Source organism: Diabrotica virgifera, chromosome 2 (genome assembly GCF_917563875.1).
Source record: "Diabrotica virgifera virgifera chromosome 2, PGI_DIABVI_V3a".
NCBI classification, from domain to species: domain Eukaryota; kingdom Metazoa; phylum Arthropoda; class Insecta; order Coleoptera; family Chrysomelidae; genus Diabrotica; species Diabrotica virgifera.
The window spans coordinates 108,697,747-108,719,632 of record NC_065444.1 but is presented as its reverse complement, the minus strand read 5'-3'; the positions used below and the strand labels follow the sequence as shown (position 1 = coordinate 108,719,632).

The window sequence follows — 21,886 nt, the reverse complement described above, 5'->3', positions numbered from 1 at the left end:
AAATTGATAATCCCGTATCGCTATAGTGCGGAAAAGTTGCGATTGGTAATTACAAAAAAAAAACAAAACAAAAATTATTAAAATCGGACTTTATCTTCCGATCCCGCAACGGGCCTAAAGATTATGAAAAAAATGAAATTTTACCTTTCGGAAATTTTTATTAATCCTCCATGTACGTTTTATTTATCGCTATAGTAAAATTTATTTACAGTTTGCATGGTTGAGTAATAAAAACAACAGTTTTACGCATCTAACGAATATCTTCCGATCCCTCAAGGTCAATCAAAATCTATAAAAAATTGAAATTTTCGATGATTTTGATAAATTTAAAAACATTTAGTTATCTCATTTTTCTCCTACATTGTGAAGTTTTTCGCTTGTTTATATATTGTATGACAATACTTAAACAACCCAGAACTCACAACGAGGAGGTGGTTGCACTTCTAGCTCCACACACACCCTTCTCTCCAACCAACCAATAAGTGTGATTTTTACATTATTTACATAGTAAATTTCTTTTTCATGTTTGTATCCAGCTTTTAAACGTCAACTTTGTATTGTGATTTGGTGGTAGAATCTGGCAGCATGGACCTTGATTTAAGTGTTACCCTTATGAATCCATCTCTTGGTTGGGGCCCACATACATTAGACCAGGGGTGACCAACTTAATCGGACACGAGATCTACTGTCTGCTTTTCTAATTCTCTGCGATCTATCGACTAGGAATTTTCGTAATATTTAGGACGGGAATAGGTAGGTAGGTAGATAATTTTTTCTGGCCATCGATCGACTGACCTAGGGGTCGCGATCGACGGGTTTGCCTCCCCTGCATTAGACGATGCTTCCGTGACCAACTTTAGGCACCTCTCAGCTCTCAGCTTGCGTGTGTCAGGGATAGTTTTATACATTCCAGTCTGGTATGTCGCCCGATGTAATGCAAGAACTTATATCTTCATTTGACACTTCGAAGAAGTGGTGGAGAAGATAGTTTTGCAACATTATATTCCAGTCTATTATTTCAGTTTAGTACCGTGCTTCAAAATTTCAAGTACTAGGGAGAAAGGAAACACATTAGAGAGCTAGGGCTAAGGAGAGTGTTAAAAGCCGGATAGATTAAAGCCAAGGACAAACGTATTAGAAATTTCATCCCTCCTACTTTAAATTTTGAAGCACTGGACTACACTGAAATATTAGATTGGAATGTTGCAAAACCATCTTCTCCACCAGTTCTTCAAAGCGTTTCAAATGAAGATATAAGTTGCTACATTATATCAGGCAACACACCAGACTGGAATGTACAAAACCATCCCTGCCATACGCAAGCTGTCTAGCGGTACGTAGAGTTGGTCACGGGAGTATCGTCTAATGTATGTGGGACCCAATCAAGAGATGGATTCATCAAGACAACCCTTAAATCAAGGTCAATGCTGCCAGATTTTACCACCAAATCAAAATTCAAAGTTGACGTTTAAAAGCTGGACACAAACAAATGAAAAAGAAATATACTATGTAAATAATGTAAAAAACACACACTCATTGGTTTATGGAGAGAAGGATGTGGGTGGAGTAAAAAGTGCAACCACTTTCTTGTTGTGAGTTCTGGGTCGTTTAATTATTATTATACAATATCTAAACAAGCGAAGAGCTTCACAATGCAACAGAAAAATGAGATAACTAAATGTTTTTTAATTTATCAAAATCATCAACAATTTCAAATTTTTATAGATTTTGATTCACCTTGCGGGATCAGAAGATATTCGTAAAGTGCGTAAAACTATTGTTTTTATTACTCAATCATGCAAACTGTAAATAAATTTTACTATAGCGATAAATAAAATGTACAGGGGGAATAAATAAAAATTTCCGAAAAAAAGGTAAAATTTCATTTTTTCATAATTTTTAGGCCCGTTGCGGGATCGGAAGATAAAGTCCGATTTGAATAATTTTTGTTTTGTGTTTCTTGTAATTACCAATCGCAACTTTTCCGCACTATAGCGATACTGGATTATCAACTTGACTTTTTTCGCACCACCCTACCAAGCATATTGATGTGTTTAAGGAAACATCTATGATTATTAATATTTTTTTTATTTTTTAGCCTTTTGTGAACCGGTGAAAGGATCTTTAGCAGAAATATGCCAAATGATAACGGGAGATGCCCCTTTGTACAGTCTTTTTAGAAAACATCCAGAAGCTAAGCCAATTAATTGCCCTTTTAAAAGTGCTCCGTTTACCTTTAGCTACAATAGAATGACAGGTGATTGCAGTAATCCTCCTAGTAAAGCTGAAAGTTGTACGGACGATTCAAGGTTGGTACTTAAGTACCAAGCTTGTCCAGATGTTCCTTCTACGGAAAGTAACGGTAAGTGCTAGTTCTCTTTTGGATTTTTTCTGTGTTTTTCTTCTGGATTTGTGCTTACCAATATTTTTCCCTATTGTCCTCCATTTTGATACACATAATTAAAACCAACATCTACTATTTACAATAATATTCTAACTTTAAATCAACAGAAAGAAGGGCTTTAAAAAAAGCCTTCCAAGAAGTAAAAAACGCAGTCAAACTGAGAGACCTGCAAATAAATGAAAATTAAGCAAACTACATGAACGTAAGCAAGAAAAAGAATACACAAATGAGAGAACTGAGAATAGACGCACATAGTTTCGAAGAGGTTGGAATGTTCAAATATTTGAGAGTAGGTATTAGTCAACAGAAGAAATGAAACTGTAACTGTAGATATAAAAAGAAAAATTCAAGCGGGAAATAAGGCGTTCTACAGAACTAAAAACATGTTCACAAGAACTAGAGACAGGAATATAAGCCGAAACACAAAAATGAAACAACATAGAATGAAGTAAACACTTCTGTTGTATATAGGTAGAATGTACATATGTATATACCTATACATTTATTTACCTATATACAACAGAAGTGTTTACTATGAATGTACCTATGTATATACCTATACATTTATTTACCTATATACAACAGAAGTGTTTACTTCATTCTATGTTGTCTTATCAAAGGTATACAGCCAACTACAGGCTTTACCCTTTTTAAAGTTTTACAAAAATGAAAATCTGCAAAACAACCATAAGACCAGTAGTGGTAGGTATATGCTTCAAAGACATTTACATTAACAGCAAGAGAAGAAGACCAACTAAAAGTTTTTGAGAGGAAGATTATGACAAAAATACTTTGATCAAAGAGGAAAAACGAATGTGATGCAAGACAATGGATGAATCATGAAATACAAGAATGGATGAGCTAAGAGGACATAGTTACAGCAATAAAGGCACACAGCATTAGAAGGTATAGACACATAATGAGAAGAGAGAAGGGTAATCCGTTAAGAGTTATATCGGAATGGATACCACCTGGTAAAAGAACTGGAGGCAGACCTAAACTGAGATAAAGACAACAAGTGAAAGAAGACTTAATGGAGAAAAGCAGTGGAAACAGCGAAGTCACACCAGAAACAGTAAAACCAAACCCAGACTGAGATGATCCACCACATAAAAAGGATCTTCCAGTGAAAACAGTTTCAGATTCCTCAGAAGTGTATAGCTTGAATATACAGTAAATAGTTTATTATATTTTAAATGAATGAAAATGAATGTCTATTATATTTGAAATGAATTATTATATTTTAGTTGAAGAATTGGTTTGCTTGGCAACGTGGAAAGAAGGGTCAACTAGGTATCTCATCGGTAAAATATCCCAACCAAATAGACGTAGTTCTACTGACGAAGACCAATATCGATGCTTTATATACCAAAGAAGTACGGAAAATGGAAAAACAATCTATAATGTAGCCCAATCTGGAGATGCCACATGCACAGGCTTAGACGCAACTGCTTTTGAAGGCAGCAGAACTATGAAACTAACTACAGGTAAGGTTATTCTGTTAAATTTTAACGTTTTATTGCAAATAACAGTAGTTATTCTCTTTAAAATTATTTTTGTACAAAATTGTAAACAATGTTATATTAAAACACTAACCGACAACACTGTATTTTAGTGGACGATCAGCATAAGCGTTGTAAATTTCCGGTTTGGATCACAGACCACCACACGTGGCTAAGCTTAGATCATCACAAGACTTACAAGTTCTCACAGAGAAATGCTACTTTGAAGATTTTAGATGAAGAACCTCCCAAAATTAATAAAGTGCAACCAAATTATGCCTTTGCAGAGTTCGGTTTTCAATCGCAAGAACAAAGAAAACCGAACTCTGAAATGAGAGTTGTATGTCATGGGATATTAGAACAACAAGAGCAGAAAAAGGTGCAGATTGTAGCCCACGTTACTGCTGGATGGTAAGGCTTTATTTAAATAATTTCTATATTCATATTAATATTATTAATTTGGTCAATAGCATGTTAGACAAAGAATCATTCTTATCTTAATAAATTAATTTTGTGAAAGTTCGGTGACATCTTTTCGGAAATTATCATCAGTTTTTACTATCAAATCAGACCACGATGCTGACTGAGATTGTCCTGCGTTTAGAGATTTGTCAGATAGAACATTTTTCTGCAAAACTTAACATATCAAAATTATTTCGGATGAATTGCCTTTGTGGTAATGTTTATGAAACCACTTAATTAAGAAATTGTCTATCAATATATGCGATAGAGTGTTCTTCAAAATTTCAAGATGAATCATAAAAAAAATTTCACTGATAACCTAAAGAATGACCATTAGCCCATTATTTGTGAATATGTGAATAGATTCCTCTCCCATTTGTGTACCTACATTTATCTCTGTCTTCCGTTTATCATTTTAACGTTGGACCTGCAGCTTTCATAATATCATCGCTCCATGTCATTGATGGCCGACACTTCTCAAGTCATTCTCTTCCATCGCATCCAAATAGACTGCGCTCCATATATCCTCCATTGTTAAAGGCCATCTCCTTACATCAGGAACATTTCATCCTGACCAACGCCTGGAATGTAAAAGTTTACTTTACTAGCTATGTGAAAGTCAAATGTCCCCCAACCAGTTCGGGTTCATAACTTTTACTGGAATCAGACTGCAAACCTCAGAGTTGATGGTGAAAACACCGAATATGTGAAAATCATGCGTGGAATGAGGCAAAGCTGTATTTTGTCCACTCTAATTTTCAATCTATACTCTGAAAGAAAGAGTATTTGTCGAAGCTTTGCACGAAACTGAAAAAGGTATTCTACTAAACGGGCACTGGCTAAATAACATCAGGTATGCAGATGACACCATAGTATTTGCGGACAACCTAGAAGACCTACAAGTCCTTATGAACAAAATCACGTATTACAGTCAACAATATGGACTCAATATAAACGTAAGGAAGATAAGGCTTATGGTCATTAGCAAAAAAAAAGATAACAGGATGTAAACTCTACATCAACCAAAACCCCTGTAGAAAGAGTGACGCACTACAACTACCTCGGCACCATAATAAATAAAGAATGGACCAACAACCAAGAAAAAAGGACCACATTGGAAAAGCTAGATCCACCTTCAACCGTATGGGGGCCTTTTTCAAGAGCCACAACCTTTCTCTTGGTATAACAGTAAGAATGCTGAGATGTTATGTCTTCTCTATCCTTTTTATATCGTTGAAACGTGGACTTTGAATGAAGATATGTGCATAAAATTAGTAGCATTTGAGATGTGGCTATATTGGAGAATTCTTAAAATCCCGTGGACTGACCGGATCCCAAATGAGGAGATCCTCAGAAGAATGAAGAAGAACCGAGAGGTACTGACCACCATCAAATCTCGAAAGTTAGAATACTTTGGACACATTAGTGTCCAAAAAGTGAGGTCCAGGAAGAAGAATAACATCCTGGTTGAAGAACCCAAGAACCTGGTTCAACACAACATCAGTGCAGCTTTTCCGCACTGCAGTAGATAAAATAAACATTGCCATGACGATCGCTAACATTCATCACGGATAGGCACATCGAGAAGAAGAACGCCTGGAGAAGACAATGGGAGAGTGACTCACCACAGGAAGAATGCTAAATGGAATGTATCGATCAGAAACACCCCAGTGTTTGAACTGTTCCGCAATACAGGGTGTTTGGTAGGTCGATGGAAATTTTTTAAGGGATAATAGGGGACGCCATTTGCAACATTTTTTACTTAATAATAAACGTCTATTTCACGTTTAAAAATTATCTAGGCGTACTACCTCCCTGTTTTACGAATGGAATAAAAATGTAAACCTACAACACTGACTCTTAGCATACAATTTCCATCAGCTATCGTCATTCTCCGAACGCATAACTATAACGATCAGATGGACACGAGGTCATGAAGGCTGAACCAGAAGGATCAGGACGATATTATCCTTGGATGGAATAAGGAATGACCGAAGATGGAAAGGTCCAATCGTTTACATTGACGAAACAAAGGCCACGTTGCTCAGTCGGAAGAGATGTGGGCATGGTTCTTTGTGTTGGGCTTCTGCTACAATGAAAGGTGTTAAATGAATAAACAATGGTATGCGAATAGAGCTAATGAGACGAAGATAGACAAAAGGTAAATAGATAACATTAACTGCTGGTTTGACACTTGGACTCTAAGGAAACGGAAATACTTAATACTCAAACGAAAATATAGGGCGCCAGGTATTTTGACCAAAAAATACTCAAAGGAACAATAATTAACGAAACATAACACAACAATAACAAATTAGCAAGAATGCTACGACAAAACAACATTGTTCTTAGTCTTGAGCTGTAAATAATAAATAAAAAACGACATCGTACACTTTAACAAAACATTTATTAAAATACTCAATGAAATCTCTTAATGCTCACATAATATATGCAAATAAAACGTAAAAACGTCAACCACAAAAACAAAAATTACACAATAATTATTTAAAAATGGTTAACAAATTGCATATACGTTGGTGTATTCACCAACACCGCAAAACTAACAAAATACGAGATGTACCTATAATGTAAGTGAACGAATATAACTCTTATTAACTCAAAAAAAAATAAACTGAAGTTACTCAAAAAAATAAAAAATCCATACTCTAAATAAAACTAGAAATTTTACCGTTCACTTACAACAAAAAAAGAAAGAGCTCTTTGTTTATATTTATACCTATCTAACAATACTTAATAACACTCTAATAATACTCAGAAAAATATCTACATAATGTAAATGTTTATAGTTTAAATGATCACCCATTTAAAAATAAAAAGATAATCATCAACTTCATACTAAAAGTATGACCTACTTTTCAGAATGTCACTATCACAAACTGGGCGAAAACTTTTGGTCATTGAACTTATTTCACGAAAGAACACAAAATTGTCCTTGCCCTGGACATAACAAAGGCGTCTCTACTAATTTCTTCAATAAGTAAAAGATGAGTGACTTACTTAAAACATCTGTTAGAGGGTAGGATGGCCCTTTGTAAGCCGGCAAGCTCTCAAGGTGTGGAAGATGGCCATGAAGAAATTCAACTTTACGACACAGTCGAAAGAATAATAGTATTTAACAGTGTTCATAAAATAGCAGCTGGACAACATAATGCATAGGTGGAAGGTGGAAGGTGAAAGGTGGACCCTTTAAAAAAATAGAAAACGCAATTGTACAATTATTGTACATACCAGTAAACAATCATTAATACTCTTACCTGCCTAATCGGCGGGGCCCACAATACACGAACAAACTTGATCTCACATAATGACTATATTAACTCTACTCACAAATGATGCAGAATTTTGAGAATTTGTGGTTTTTATGAACCTTTGGCGTCCTTTGTTTGTGGTGGGGTTTTAACCAATCAAAATTATGGGAAACTGTGAGAGATATTCAAGAACAGATTTCCTTACCACTCGTAAAAGGGCTTAGCGAACCTAATACTTAAGATGACTTATGGGATGCAAGGCCCATATCATTCACCAGAAAGCTATTAAAGTCTAACGGTCGACTCTATCGATAGCACATATGTGTTTCTAAGAAAAACACGCCGATAGGGACTCTAAGATCTAATCAGTTAAGATAAAAGCGTGAAATGAGGGGGGCTAGACCAAAATCTACACTGGGAAAACTTAAACGTTATACAGCTTCCCCCCACGATTTAAACCGTGGTGTAATACCACTGTTTACAATCGGAGTCTGCAGTAAGCACCATAAACAAAAGACTGACCATCAAGCAGTAGCCTGGAATAGTTGGTAGTCATCTAGATTTACTAAAATTGGTGGTGGTCCTCGAATTGCTTGAACACAAGTGACCAAATCAAAAAAAGCTAATAAGCAACTAAACTCAAACACCAAACTAAAAGGGTTATCTCTAAGATAAACTAAACGCAAATAAAACACAAAAACTAGGAACTATATATACAAGGACTACTCTAATTCTAAACGACTAAGGCAGCAAACACCTACAGTGTTGCTCTAATCCTTATCATAAAACTAAACATTCAACTCGAAAGTCGACTCAAAGTATGGTTCGTTGACTCGCAAGTACAACGACCAATGGCAAATATCTACACAAATGGCTCTAGCCAAACTAAAAAGGTGGAACATACCAATGTTGAAGTTTTGGACGCGAAAATAAGGGTTGCTCCAGCTCAACAAAGGCGAGTGGCCAACTAGGTAGGTAGGCAAACTTCGTTATGGTTGTCCCCTCAACCGGTAACTAGGTAAGCGTCAAGCAATGCTAAGATTTTGACTGCAAGATCAAAGCAAAAAAGTGTCGAAATTCCAACCGCTCGTCAAAATTTTATGACAGGGAAAAAAACAGGTTGGCCAAAAGTTCTGTAAAAATCTTCTGGGGTTAACCACGGCGGAAAATTTTCAATCGAGAAACTCCCAGAAAAACAAGGAATGCAATCAGGACAAGATATGTCTGAATGTCTGAATACATTGAAAGATATTATTATAAATAACTTTAATAATATCTACTCAACTAAAATAAAGTCAACTCCATTGGAATTAACTCAAAACCAAACGCAAAATTAGCACAAGCAAACTCAATACAAAAATATTTGTCATAGTGCTTCCACTAACAACAAACAAACTCGAGCTCTAACAAACTCGACTAAACGCATAGGTGCCTTGGAGTCTCTCATCCGGGACTTTATGAGCTACACTCAAAAATTGCCACGAAATCTTTCATTCGGGACTTTAATAATAACAGACGCACTAGTTATTGCTAGTGGTTTGCTTATTTGATTTCACTTTGCCGGTCTAGGACAAAGCATTTCGCAATCAAACGTTCTTAAAATAAGTATAATGTTCACAGAACACTAACTCAAAAAAATATTTACTGCTATCCCGATAACATGAACCGGAAGAGCCTAAACAAATTCAAACAGCAAACATAATACAAAAGCAAATAAACACGAGTAACATATAAAATTACCAAAGCACAATTACTATCTCACGTAACGAATAAATTCGAACTCAAACAAAAGGAATAGAGAAGTTAGTAAAACATGCCAAGGAGTTCTCAACAAAGAAATATAGAAAGAAATGAACAAAGGAAAGTTCAGATAATTGTCGAAATCTACCTTTAATTAGGACCGGAAGTAATTACGCATACTAGACGCCTTATTATTATAATATATATGATAATATATTATTATAAAGGTACTTAAATCGTTAGGTTAAATCACAGGTAGCTCACAGGTAGGGAAGTGTCACAATTTAATAGGGACTTAGGTCCTAAATAGATACGACATTTTATCGAAATACTATTTTATGAAAGCCGCAAGAATAAAATTGATTCTGTAAATACATCTGGGCCTAGTACGTGCCTGTATTTAACAAAAAAATTTCACCCTTTATTAGCCGACACAAAATTGCCAAGACATTATCCTAATTCACCCAAACTATCGACAGAACTAACAATAATTACTCGAATTCTTTTACTCGAAACAAAAAAATATTTGCATTATCTGCTAACTAAACATCGAAAATTTATATTCACGAGTCAAACTACTTGTGAAATATAAACAAGCAATAAGATGCTACTTTTTACATCTCATTAATACCTAAAATAGGGTCATAGCCCTTTAAAAATATCTACTATCAAAATAAGTGTATCTACAAGCTTTTGCGGTTGCAACATATGCTAAATAAAAGCTAATAAAAACATTACCCCTCTTTATCTGAAATTAGGGTCAAAAGACACACTTAAATACCTCTAGCCCTGACAGATGTTATTGGGGGTGGGACAAGAATTTTGAAATGTCAACCACCTTATCGTAGGCTAGTCGAAAAATATTAAGATTACGCAACGGTAAACGAAGACTCTACACTGAAAAAAGGAATATTTTCTGGACTGGAAGTAGTTTTGTACCGAATAGATTTTAGAATGCTGATATTGGAATGGTAAAACATAATTTCTCAAACATATTTCACAACAGCATGCGCCGAGGTCTTTCACTCGCGACTAATAGCTAATTGTAAAAAACAATTTCTGGAATGGACAGCTTAACTTCTTTCATTTAAGACTTAAATCACAAACCTAAAACAATAGCATGACGGAAAGCTGCAGGACTCTTTCATTCTCCAGACTAACACCACGCCATGACTAAAAACTCTCTAAAACCACTCAAAACATTCTGGTACTGAAAAACATACGATATCAACTAAATAGGATATCATCAAAAATACATAACCACATAAAAATCCAAAAATATACTGCACAGAAATCATTACAACAATACTATTCTACGAGGTCAGAAAAGATTGGTCTTAAAACCGGACAGAACAATATCGTTGAACGACGAAGAAGCATGTACCCGAAAATTTAGAAGACAACGCAATAATAATAGTGATAGTTGCTACCTCTAAAAACAGTTACAAAGCATTTCATAACTCAAAAACGGTACCTAAATGCAATAAAATAAACGCAATACAGTACAAAAAATATAGCGCAACACAATACATATACTAAAATATAAAAAGTAAAATGCACAATAAAACGATATAAAGCAAACTACAATAAATCACAAAAGTTGCAAAGTACGGCACAAAATAAACGTAAAAATCAAAAAGTTAAACAATTACAACTTCTTTGTGATTTGCTACAAAAAATACACAGCTCAAGATCTAGATACCTTTACCTTAATTAGATACATAACAAAAGACGTATCCATTTGGCATAAGGGAAAGTAAAAAAAATGCTCAAATTTACTCAACTAACAATATATCTAAAGAAAAAAGATCGATACTATACTATATACTTCAAAGAATGATACTCTAGAATGCGAAAAGGCAGGAATGAAAGTGTAAGGTACTACACTGACATTTAAATACTAAAAACGGAAATAAACAAACTAAAATGTGTCAAACTATTATTATCTATTAGCGAAAAAATAACACAAAAATATATTATCAATAAAAATAGCTACAAATTAGCCAAACTTGAACCAAAAAGGAAAATCAGGTCTGATAGGAAGATGATAATAAAGAAAATCATGCTTCACACATAGACAAGAAAATGTGTATAGCCCGCGAAAAGACAATTGACAAAGCTCTACGAAATTATGTATAAGGCAACCATAGGTAACAGAAGAAGTCCCACGTAATTTGTATAAGGCTCCACGAGAGGGGCGCCAATTTGTATAACGATCAGATGGACACGAGGTCATGAAGGCTGAACCAGAAGGATCAGGACGATATTATCCTTGGATGGAATAAGGAATGACCGAAGATGGAAAGGTCCAATCGTTTACATTGACGAAACAAAGGCCACGTTGCTCAGTCGGAAGAGATGTGGGCATGGTTCTTTGTGTTGGGCTTCTGCTACAATGAAAGGTGTTAAATGAATAAACAATGGTATGCGAATAGAGCTAATGAAACGAAGATAGACAAAAGGTAAATAGATAACATTAACTGCTGGTTTGACACTTGGACTCTAAGGAAACGGAAATACTTAATACTCAAACGAAAATATAGGGCGCCAGGTATTTTGACCAAAAAATACTCAAAGGAACAATAATTAACGAAACATAACACAACAATAACAAATTAGCAAGAATGCTACGACAAAACAACATTGTTCTTAGTCTTGAGCTGTAAATAATAAATAAAAAACGACATCGTACACTTTAACAAAACATTTATTAAAATACTCAATGAAATCTCTTAATGCTCACATAATATATGCAAATAAAACGTAAAAACGTCAACCACAAAAACAAAAATTACACAATAATTATTTAAAAATGGTTAACAAATTGCATATACGTTGGTGTATTCACCAACACCGCAAAACTAACAAAATACGAGATGTACCTATAATGTAAGTGAACGAATATAACTCTTATTAACTCAAAAAAAAATAAACTGAAGTTACTCAAAAAAATAAAAAATCCATACTCTAAATAAAACTAGAAATTTTACCGTTCACTTACAACAAAAAAAGAAAGAGCTCTTTGTTTATATTTATACCTATCTAACAATACTTAATAACACTCTAATAATACTCAGAAAAATATCTACATAATGTAAATGTTTATAGTTTAAATGATCACCCATTTAAAAATAAAAAGATAATCATCAACTTCATACTAAAAGTATGACCTACTTTTCAGAATGTCACTATCACAAACTGGGCGAAAACTTTTGGTCATTGAACTTATTTCACGAAAGAACACAAAATTGTCCTTGCCCTGGACATAACAAAGGCGTCTCTACAAATTTCTTCAATAAGTAAAAGATGAGTGACTTACTTAAAACATCTGTTAGAGGGTAGGATGGCCCTTTGTAAGCCGGCAAGCTCTCAAGGTGTGGAAGATGGCCATGAAGAAATTCAACTTTACGACACAGTCGAAAGAATAATAGTATTTAACAGTGTTCATAAAATAGCAGCTGGACAACATAATGCATAGGTGGAAGGTGGAAGGTGAAAGGTGGACCCTTTAAAAAAATAGAAAACGCAATTGTACAATTATTGTACATACCAGTAAACAATCATTAATACTCTTACCTGCCTAATCGGCGGGGCCCACAATACACGAACAAACTTGATCTCACATAATGACTATATTAACTCTACTCACAAATGATGCAGAATTTTGAGAATTTGTGGTTTTTATGAACCTTTGGCGTCCTTTGTTTGTGGTGGGGTTTTAACCAATCAAAATTATGGGAAACTGTGAGAGATATTCAAGAACAGATTTCCTTACCACTCGTAAAAGGGCTTAGCGAACCTAATACTTAAGATGACTTATGGGATGCAAGGCCCATATCATTCACCAGAAAGCTATTAAAGTCTAACGGTCGACTCTATCGATAGCACATATGTGTTTCTAAGAAAAACACGCCGATAGGGACTCTAAGATCTAATCAGTTAAGATAAAAGCGTGAAATGAGGGGGGCTAGACCAAAATCTACACTGGGAAAACTTAAACGTTATATAACAAACAAAAAACAATTTACCTGCTATGCTAACAAAGAATCTACCTGCTATGAAGTGGTTTATTTTGGTTTATAAACATGGTTATTGTATGCGTATGAAAGGTGCGTTTTACTGTTTTGACATCCGAATTGTGTTTGGAGTTGCATTAACAACGAAGGGTTTTTTGCAATCTGAGCAACTAATACGTAAGGCATTTTGCATATCAGGGAAGTATCTCGTTTAGATAATTATTTTTAAAAATAAAATAAACGAGCAGCCTTATTTTGGAATATTGACAAATTTACAAATACAGAATAAGATATTGAAGAATGTCCCCGAAAGCAGTTCCCTGCAGTTTTTGATGAGTTCCTGAATGTGAACGAAAATGCTTTAGAATAGTGATGCATTAGATGTTCATATGTAATACTCCATTTAACGTTTTATATTAATTTTAATTATGTGTTCTGATTGTATACCATACGCTAAATAAAATATGGACCTTAAGGAAACTTTATTCTAAAAACTTTGGAGATATCTAAAGTTTCTTTATTTCTTTCTTAACTTTAATACAATTTTATGATTTTAGTGATAGTGGATATGTCTGCATGGTATTCTATAAAAGAGATTCCAATGTTATTGAGCTACAACAGACAGAGACCTACGTTGAAAATCCTGATGAAGCTTGTTCGAATTTTGATCCAAGTTCGAGTCCCTACACCACATTAATAAGTAAGTTGTAAAGTTATCTTGTGTATATCGAGAACATTTTTTTAGTTGTAATCCTTCGTATCAATAATGCACGGTTATCAGCGAAACAGAATATTCATTTTTATTTTTTTTTTAGCTACTAATTTGCATGCCAAGAAATGTCCTCATCTGGGAAGATATACCATAGCCAGTGTATCCACACAGGCTGAAAAAAGAAAGAGACGACAAGAACCAGGTAAGAAGAAGCTTATAAGCAAAAAAAGTGAACGGTAACAAGTTCTTCTCATTTATCTATTAGACGTATTTTAGTCTGTGATACTGATTGCTAGCTATCGTGGCACCTTTTGGGAGACCAGAAGAACGTTGGTATATTCTTAACATCATCATTAACTTATCATTTCCTTCGAATATATTTCCAATTTCTTAATTACTTAATAATTATAAAAATGTATACCATTTTTATTTATTCAGTTGCGGTGCGAAACCAAAACTGTCTTAATTTTTACTCAGATCAGAGAGTGCAGCCAGCACTCTTATCGACGATTTCACCTCTTTTTAGAGGTTCATCAGAGACTGAATAGGCTGCTTTTCTCTGGCCCAGGTAAAAATTTTGGACATATCCATCTCCCACCGCAACTGACGAGATGGTAGTAGGTGCCTAGCGGCATCTGCTAAATAAAAGACTAAGTTTTTCAACCTAATAAAAATATTTGTAAATTAAATATTTTTAAAAGATTTTTAATTGAAAAACTTTATTGGCCCATTTCCTGGTGACAACCTCCAAGGCTTCTACAATATGCAAGCACATGGATGCTGCAGTGAAGACTAAGGGGAAGGAATTCTACACTATGCAATTCACAACCCCCGTCTGCAGCGTGGTAAAGTTCCAGCGGAAAATGGACCTAGTTACTCTATAGGAGTAATACTAATAAAAATAAAAATGTATACCATTTTTATTCATTCAGTTGCGGTGCGAAACCAAAACTGTCTTAATTTTTACTCAGATCAGAGAGTGCAGCCAGCACTCTTATCGACGATTTCATCTCTTTTTAGAGGTTCATCAGACTGCATAGGCTGCTTTTCTCTGGCCCAGGTAAAAATTTTCGACATATCCATCTCCCACCGTAACTGACGAGATGGTAGTAGGTGCCTAGCGGCATCTGTTAAATAAAAGACTAAGTTTTTCAACCTAATAAAAATATTTGTAAATTAAATATTTTTAAAAGATTTTTAATTGAAAAGCTTTATTGGCCCATTTCCTGGTGACAACCTCCAAGGCTTCTACAATATGCAAGCACATGGCTGCAGCATCCATGTGCTTGCATCCTACACTACCGCTTAGCTACGCCGACCCATAAAAAAACATATGGATACATATTACGCCAAATTCTTAGTGATATCTTAATTTCAGGAAAATAATATAATATCCTGTATATTTGTCACAATCGCATAATGACCTTAAAATGGAAATAGGCAGGGCACTCAATCAGAAGACAGGATTAAATATTCCTAAGAATAAAGATGTGGTGACTATGAAGAACAAGCAAAAAGAAAACAGGATGACCAATAGCAATATGAAGAGATAAAATTAACACAGTTGCAAAACAACTGTAACTATAACAACGAACGTTAGACCGCGACAATTGGAAATTTTGGAGAGGCACACATTCACAAACTACGAAAACATTTCGTATACACATAACGTCTACACAAGTATTTATCTCAAGTTATAGGTATAATAAGTTATTTTTTGCTTTCTAATGAAACTTCTTCTTTATGTGCCGTCTTCTACCGAAGGTTGGCGACCATCAAACGATAGGTTTCTCTGTTTTGTGCCGCATGTATTATGTTCGCAGCCTCTGGTATTTGAAACCATTCTCTCAAGTTTCTCAGCCAGGATTTCTTCTTTCTGCCCAAACCTCTTCTACCTTCAATCTTGCCTTCCACGATAAGCTGTAGCAGACTGTACTTATCATTACGGAACACATGATCCAGGTATGACGCTTTCCTCCTTTTAACAGTTGTTAACAATTCCACCTCTTTACCCATTCGTCTCAATACCTCTGTGTTGGTCACTCTGTCTGTCCAAGGTATTCTCAGTATGCGTCGATACAGCCACATTTCTAGAGCCGCTAACTTCTTTATAGTTGCTGCTATTAACGTCCACCCTTCTACTCCGTAAAGTAGCGTAGAGAGTACGTAGCATTTCGTGGCGCGCCATCGGAGGTTAACGCTTAGGTTGCGGTTGCTTAAGATCTTTCTCATTTTTATGAATTTGGATCTTGCTATTTCAATTCGGATCCTAATCTCTACGTCTGGGTCCCACTTGTCATTTACTGTATATCCCAGATATTTAAATCGGTGTACTCTTTCAATACGTTCGGCTTCAATATTCAGGTCGATATGTTGAATGTTCGTTTTACTGATTACCATAAATTTAGTTTTCTTTCTATTGATCTTCAGTCCAAATCGGTTGCCAGTTGTATTTACTCTATTTAGCATCATCTGTAAATCTTCGATGTTATCGGCCAGTATGACAGTATCATCTGCATATCGAAAATTACTTATTGGTACGCCATTAATCTTGATGCCCTCATTGTACTCTTCCAGTGCCTCTAGAAATATTTGTTCCGTGTACAGGTTGAAAAGCAGTGGCGAAAGAATACAGCCCTGTCTAAACCCTCTAGAAATGGTTATGTTTTCACTCACCATATGTCCATTCTTTATGTGGGCTGTTTGATTCCAATATAGATTTTTTATAATCTGGATGTCCTTAGTATCAAGTCCTGAAAGATGTAATAGTTCTATGAGTTTGTCATGTTTGATAGTATCGAATGCTTTCTCATAGTCGATAAAACAGGCGTAAACATCTTTCTGTTGATCCAGGCATTTTTGAATCAAGACTTGTATTGCAAATAGGGGCTCTCGAGTTCCAAAACCGCATCTAAAACCGAACTGTGTTTTACTTATGCTGTGTTCTAATTTTGCTCGTATTCTGGAATGGATAATACGCAAGAATACTTTAAGGGTGTGACTCATTAAACTTATAAGGCGATATTCGCTACACGTCTTAGAATTGGATTTCTTGGGAAGGGGCACAAATTTAGATTTCAACCAGTCCGATGGAATTTCACCAGTATCGTATATCTTATTAAACAGTTCCAATACTACATTCATGTTGTTCTCGTTACAAACTTTTAAAAATTCGACTGGTATTTCATCGCATCCTGTTGCTTTCCCATCTTTCGTTTGATCTATAGCTTTTATCACCTCACTTTTCAATATTTTTGTTCCATTCAGATCAACGAGTGTTCGTAGAAATATGACGATAATCCGTAAACAAATCTTTTATGTAAATTGCCCAAGTCTGTAACTGTTCTTCTTTATCTACAATAAGTTTGTTGTTCTCGTCTATTAACTTACCAAACTGTTTTTTCTTGTAAGTATAAGTAAACTCTTTGATTTTTTATGCATGTTAAAACTATCGTGTCTTCGTTCTAGTTCTTCTATCTCTTGACATTTTCCTTGTAACCATTTCTCTTTTGATTCTTTTATCTTTCGGCTGACAGTTCTATCCAGTTTTTTATATTGTTCGGGATTATTCTTATTTTCTCTCCTTCTGTCCATGAGGTGTAATATTTCATCTGTCATCCATTCGTTCTTCTTCTTCCGTTCGTAGTCACCAATTACTTCTTTCGCACCGTTGCATATAGCGTCCCTTAAGTTGATCCAGTCTCTTTCAATGTCATCAGTATTGGTTGTTAAAGCAACATTACTATTAATGCTATTTGTAAGCTTGACTTTTATCTCGGGATTTCTAAGTTGATCCATATCTAATCTTTTGTTATTCTGTTTCTGGATTAAGGTTTTTAGTCTGACTCGTAATTGGGCTACAAGAGGATTATGATCAGAGTTTATATCAGCTCCAGGATATGTTTTGGCTGATATTATTGCGTTACGGAATCGTTTGTTAATTGTTATGAAGTCTATCTGATTTCTAACGATGTACCCAGACTTATCCTGTGGTGACCTCCAAGTGTACAATCTTCTTAATGGTAACTTAAACCAAGTATTAGTGACAACTAAGTTTTTCTCCTGGCAAAACTGTATTAGTCGATCACCTCGTTCATTTCTTGTTCCCAACCCATACTTGCCAACTACGTCACTGACTTCGCCTTTTCCTATTTTGGAGTTAAAATCTCCCATTACCACGGTTATGTCTTATTTCTTTAGGTTTTTTATGATTTCGTCTAATTGTTCGTAAAATTCTTCAATTTCTTCATCAGTACTCTCAGATGTGGGAGCATAAACCTGAATTATATTTATGTCTAGAGGGTGCGTACTTATCTGGATCAACATGCAGCGTTCTGAATATGGAATAAAATTTTTTATATGTTTTCTGATTTTATTATTTACTAGAATCGCTACTCCATGCCTATGGTTGACATCTTCTTCTCTGCTGTCTGAAAAAAATATTGTTGCATCCTCCTTCTCGCACTTGCCATTACCTGGCCATCTTATTTCACTCATCCCCAGAATATCAATTTTGAGCCTCTTTATTTCATTAATTGCGTTGTTTAGTTTTCCAGTCTGATAAAGAGTTCTTACGAAACACATAAATTAAAAGATAAACAAGCAAGGAAGCAAGCAAGCAATAGTGATTAACCCAGCCTGAGAGACTTGCTCATCCCTTGAGAATAACTTCGGGTGATTTAATCAAGTGGCGAGGAGGATTAACTCATGTAAGCAAGAATCACTCCATCCCGCCCCAATGCTCCAGAACATCCACAGTTGTCTTTTTTTGATAGAGCTACGATTATCTAGCCTTTATTATATATTTACTAATATTTGCTGTTTGGGTCTTCTGTGCTTCCATCTATGATAGACATCATCTGTTAATATTTCTTGCAGGATCCGGTTTGGGTAATCTTCTAGCTCAGCAATATGGGTTTTTCCTCCATCATATAAACAGTATTAAAGTTTTAGTAGTACAATCACTATACGTTTTACTTTAATCCGCTTTACGTTTTCAGAAAACAAAAACCTAGCTGAACATCAAGAACCAAATTGTATTTCCGATGATTTTGAAACATTGTCAGTTGGTTGCAGTGGCTCTCACGAGATGGAGTTTAAGTCAACTTGTTCACAAGAAGCAAGCTGTAAGTTTTTCGTATATTAGCTGTACTTATAATTCTTACAAGCTCACACTTACACGTTTTACAAAATGAATCCTCTTTTTAGTTTACACTTGCCATGGAAGCTGGGAAGAAAATGGTATATCCTACGTTATAACTACACCAGTAACGAAAAAATCATCAGAAGCAAAGTATTGCTTTATGTACAAACAGGATCAACTAACTTCTGGAATTATAGAAGGGAATCTTGGAAAAACAATAGGTCCGCCTATTTTGAGAATGTCCGGAGTATCCGAAAGTTGTCATAGGCACATTATTCCTGGTATAAATGGCAACTGGGCATTTAATTTTACTAGTAATGGTAAGCATATAGGTATATATTATGTCAGTATTTCGTCTTTATATGCTTCAAATATTGCATCACGCATCATTTGTCCATAATTTAGACATTACAAATACCACCAACTCCGAAATCATTTTGAGATAATTCTTCTTCTTATTTGTGTGCCGTGCTTGTTTTCAATGCAGCTCGGCAGATCGGCAGCTATATGAAATAATTCTTCAACTGTTCGACCTGTCCATTGTCGAATGTGTCGCAGCCAGGACAGTTGTTTCTTCCAACCCAGCGTTTTCTTCCAATCCAACGTTTTCCTTCGATTTTGTCCTGAATAATCAACTGGAGTAAGTGATATTTAGGTCCTCTCATTATATGAACGAAGTATTGAACCTTTTTTATTTTTATGATGTTGATCATTTCTCGCTCTTTATGCATGGTCTCTAGCACACGTTGGTTAGATATGTGTGCGGTCCACGGGATTCTGAGCATGCGACTGTAACACCACAAGTCGAACGCTTCTAATTTGTTAAGATTTTTCATTGTCCAGGTTTCACATCCATAGAACAAAACGGACCAGACATAGCACTTCAATACTCTTAGACGTGTGGTCAATGACAGACGTCTACTGCACAATACGGAACGCCAGTTAATAAAGCTTTTTCGTGCAAGTTCTATTCTTAATGTTGTTCTGAAGCTATTTTCTTGTGGCATTTTTGCAATTAACTAGTTTTGATGGGAAATAAGCCACAATTTTACTAAAAAAATGATTTTATTAACGTTAATAAAATCATTTTTTTTAGTGAAATTGTGGCTTATTTCCCATCAAAACTACTTTAACGTTAATAAAATCATTTTTTTAGTAAAATTGTGGCTTATTTCCCATCAAAACTAGTTAAGTTCTATTCTTGTCGAAATTTCCTCATCATTTTCAACCCTGCAGTCAATCCAGCTAGCCAGATATCTAAAGTGTTCCACCCTTTCCAGGATTTTGTTTTGTAATCTAATTTTAGTAGGTGCTGAGTCGTCACTATTAATTTTTCCGACCACCATCCATTTTGTCTTCTTTGCATTGATTGTTAAGCTCTTTGCAGTAGGTACATTCAATGTTTACAGCATTCGACAGTGTTTGAAGGTTTTCTAGACTCTCTGCCATTATGGCGGTGTCATCTGCGTCTATGATGTATATATATATCAATCGGTTTTAAAACGTCTTGCGACGTTGTCCGATGCCTAATTTCCATGACACTCTATCATCCCATTGGCCCTCTCTAAGATCTCTTGCGCTCATCGCCTTCGTTATTCCCTCTCTCCAAGATTTCTTGGGTCTTCCTCTCTTTCTGCGGTTTGGTGGTACCCATTGCATAATTATTTTAGGGAGTCTTGAGTTATCCATCCTCTGGACGTGTCCGTACCATATCAGCTGTTTTCTTTCTATGTCTGTTGTTAGAGAGCCGTCAACCCCCATTCGCTGTCTATGATGTTATTAATAATAATTTTACCACCTATTTTGAGATACAGCAATCATCATACGGCAGATATTATAAAGTAAGTATTCAACTATTCAACATATATCTACTGCATCTACATTGTTTTACCAAATTCCCACCATGTATGAATTACACCACCATTTAAATTTTTCTCGGCATATAGAATATCTCCAATTACACACAACCAAACTTATATGGAACCACGTGATATTTCTTATTATTTCGTGCGAATTTAAAAAAACGAACACACTAAGTCAAACACTATTTATTTTAAAGCAATTTAATAACAAATACATAATATAATTTATAGGAATAAAAGGCAGATTTCGAGCATCTAGGTTAATCAAATCTTGCCCAAGTATACTTTCGCTAACTTAGCATCATCAGGGGCATTTCGTCAAAACAGGAAGATATCCCAGCAAAGTGTAGCTAGCATTTGTACGGCAAGAAATTAGGTAATTTAAAGACTTATAAATAACATTAAACACACACTGGACGAAGGACAAACAGATCAAAAATTAGTCAATATTTGCCGGATACTACATCTTGGCAAGAAAATGTGAGAACAATGAGATTGAGATTGTTCTCACATTTTCTTGCCATAAATTCTATATTTTCGAGCATTCAACCTAGTTCTATTTAAATACATAATAATTATATAAAACAATATACTATTTAAAAAACAAATCAAAACTAGTTGTTTTAAAGTCAATAGAATAAAAAATTTCAATGTAAAACTAATAATGTTTATTTTTTTTTGTTTTTTTGTAGTCAGTGTTATCTCCTCTAGTCCTTAGGCAAACGTCAGTTTGCGTGGGCAAGCTCCTAATCAAACATCAACATTTTGTTGTGGTA

At 35.0% G+C, this 21,886-nt stretch overlaps 1 protein-coding gene across 1 annotated transcript in view; it reads left to right on the top strand.

Moving 5' to 3' along the window:
- Nucleotides 1-21,886, top strand: part of LOC114324512 (uncharacterized) — a 92,643-nt gene that overhangs the window by 51,641 nt on the left and 19,116 nt on the right. Inside the window, exons 4-10 of the mRNA XM_050644819.1 lie at nucleotides 2,099-2,362; nucleotides 3,652-3,891; nucleotides 4,020-4,317; nucleotides 13,951-14,093; nucleotides 14,209-14,307; nucleotides 19,106-19,231; nucleotides 19,314-19,568. Of these exons, the coding sequence (XP_050500776.1) occupies nucleotides 2,099-2,362; nucleotides 3,652-3,891; nucleotides 4,020-4,317; nucleotides 13,951-14,093; nucleotides 14,209-14,307; nucleotides 19,106-19,231; nucleotides 19,314-19,568 (1,425 nt within the window). The remainder of the gene's footprint in view (nucleotides 1-2,098; nucleotides 2,363-3,651; nucleotides 3,892-4,019; nucleotides 4,318-13,950; nucleotides 14,094-14,208; nucleotides 14,308-19,105; nucleotides 19,232-19,313; nucleotides 19,569-21,886) is intronic.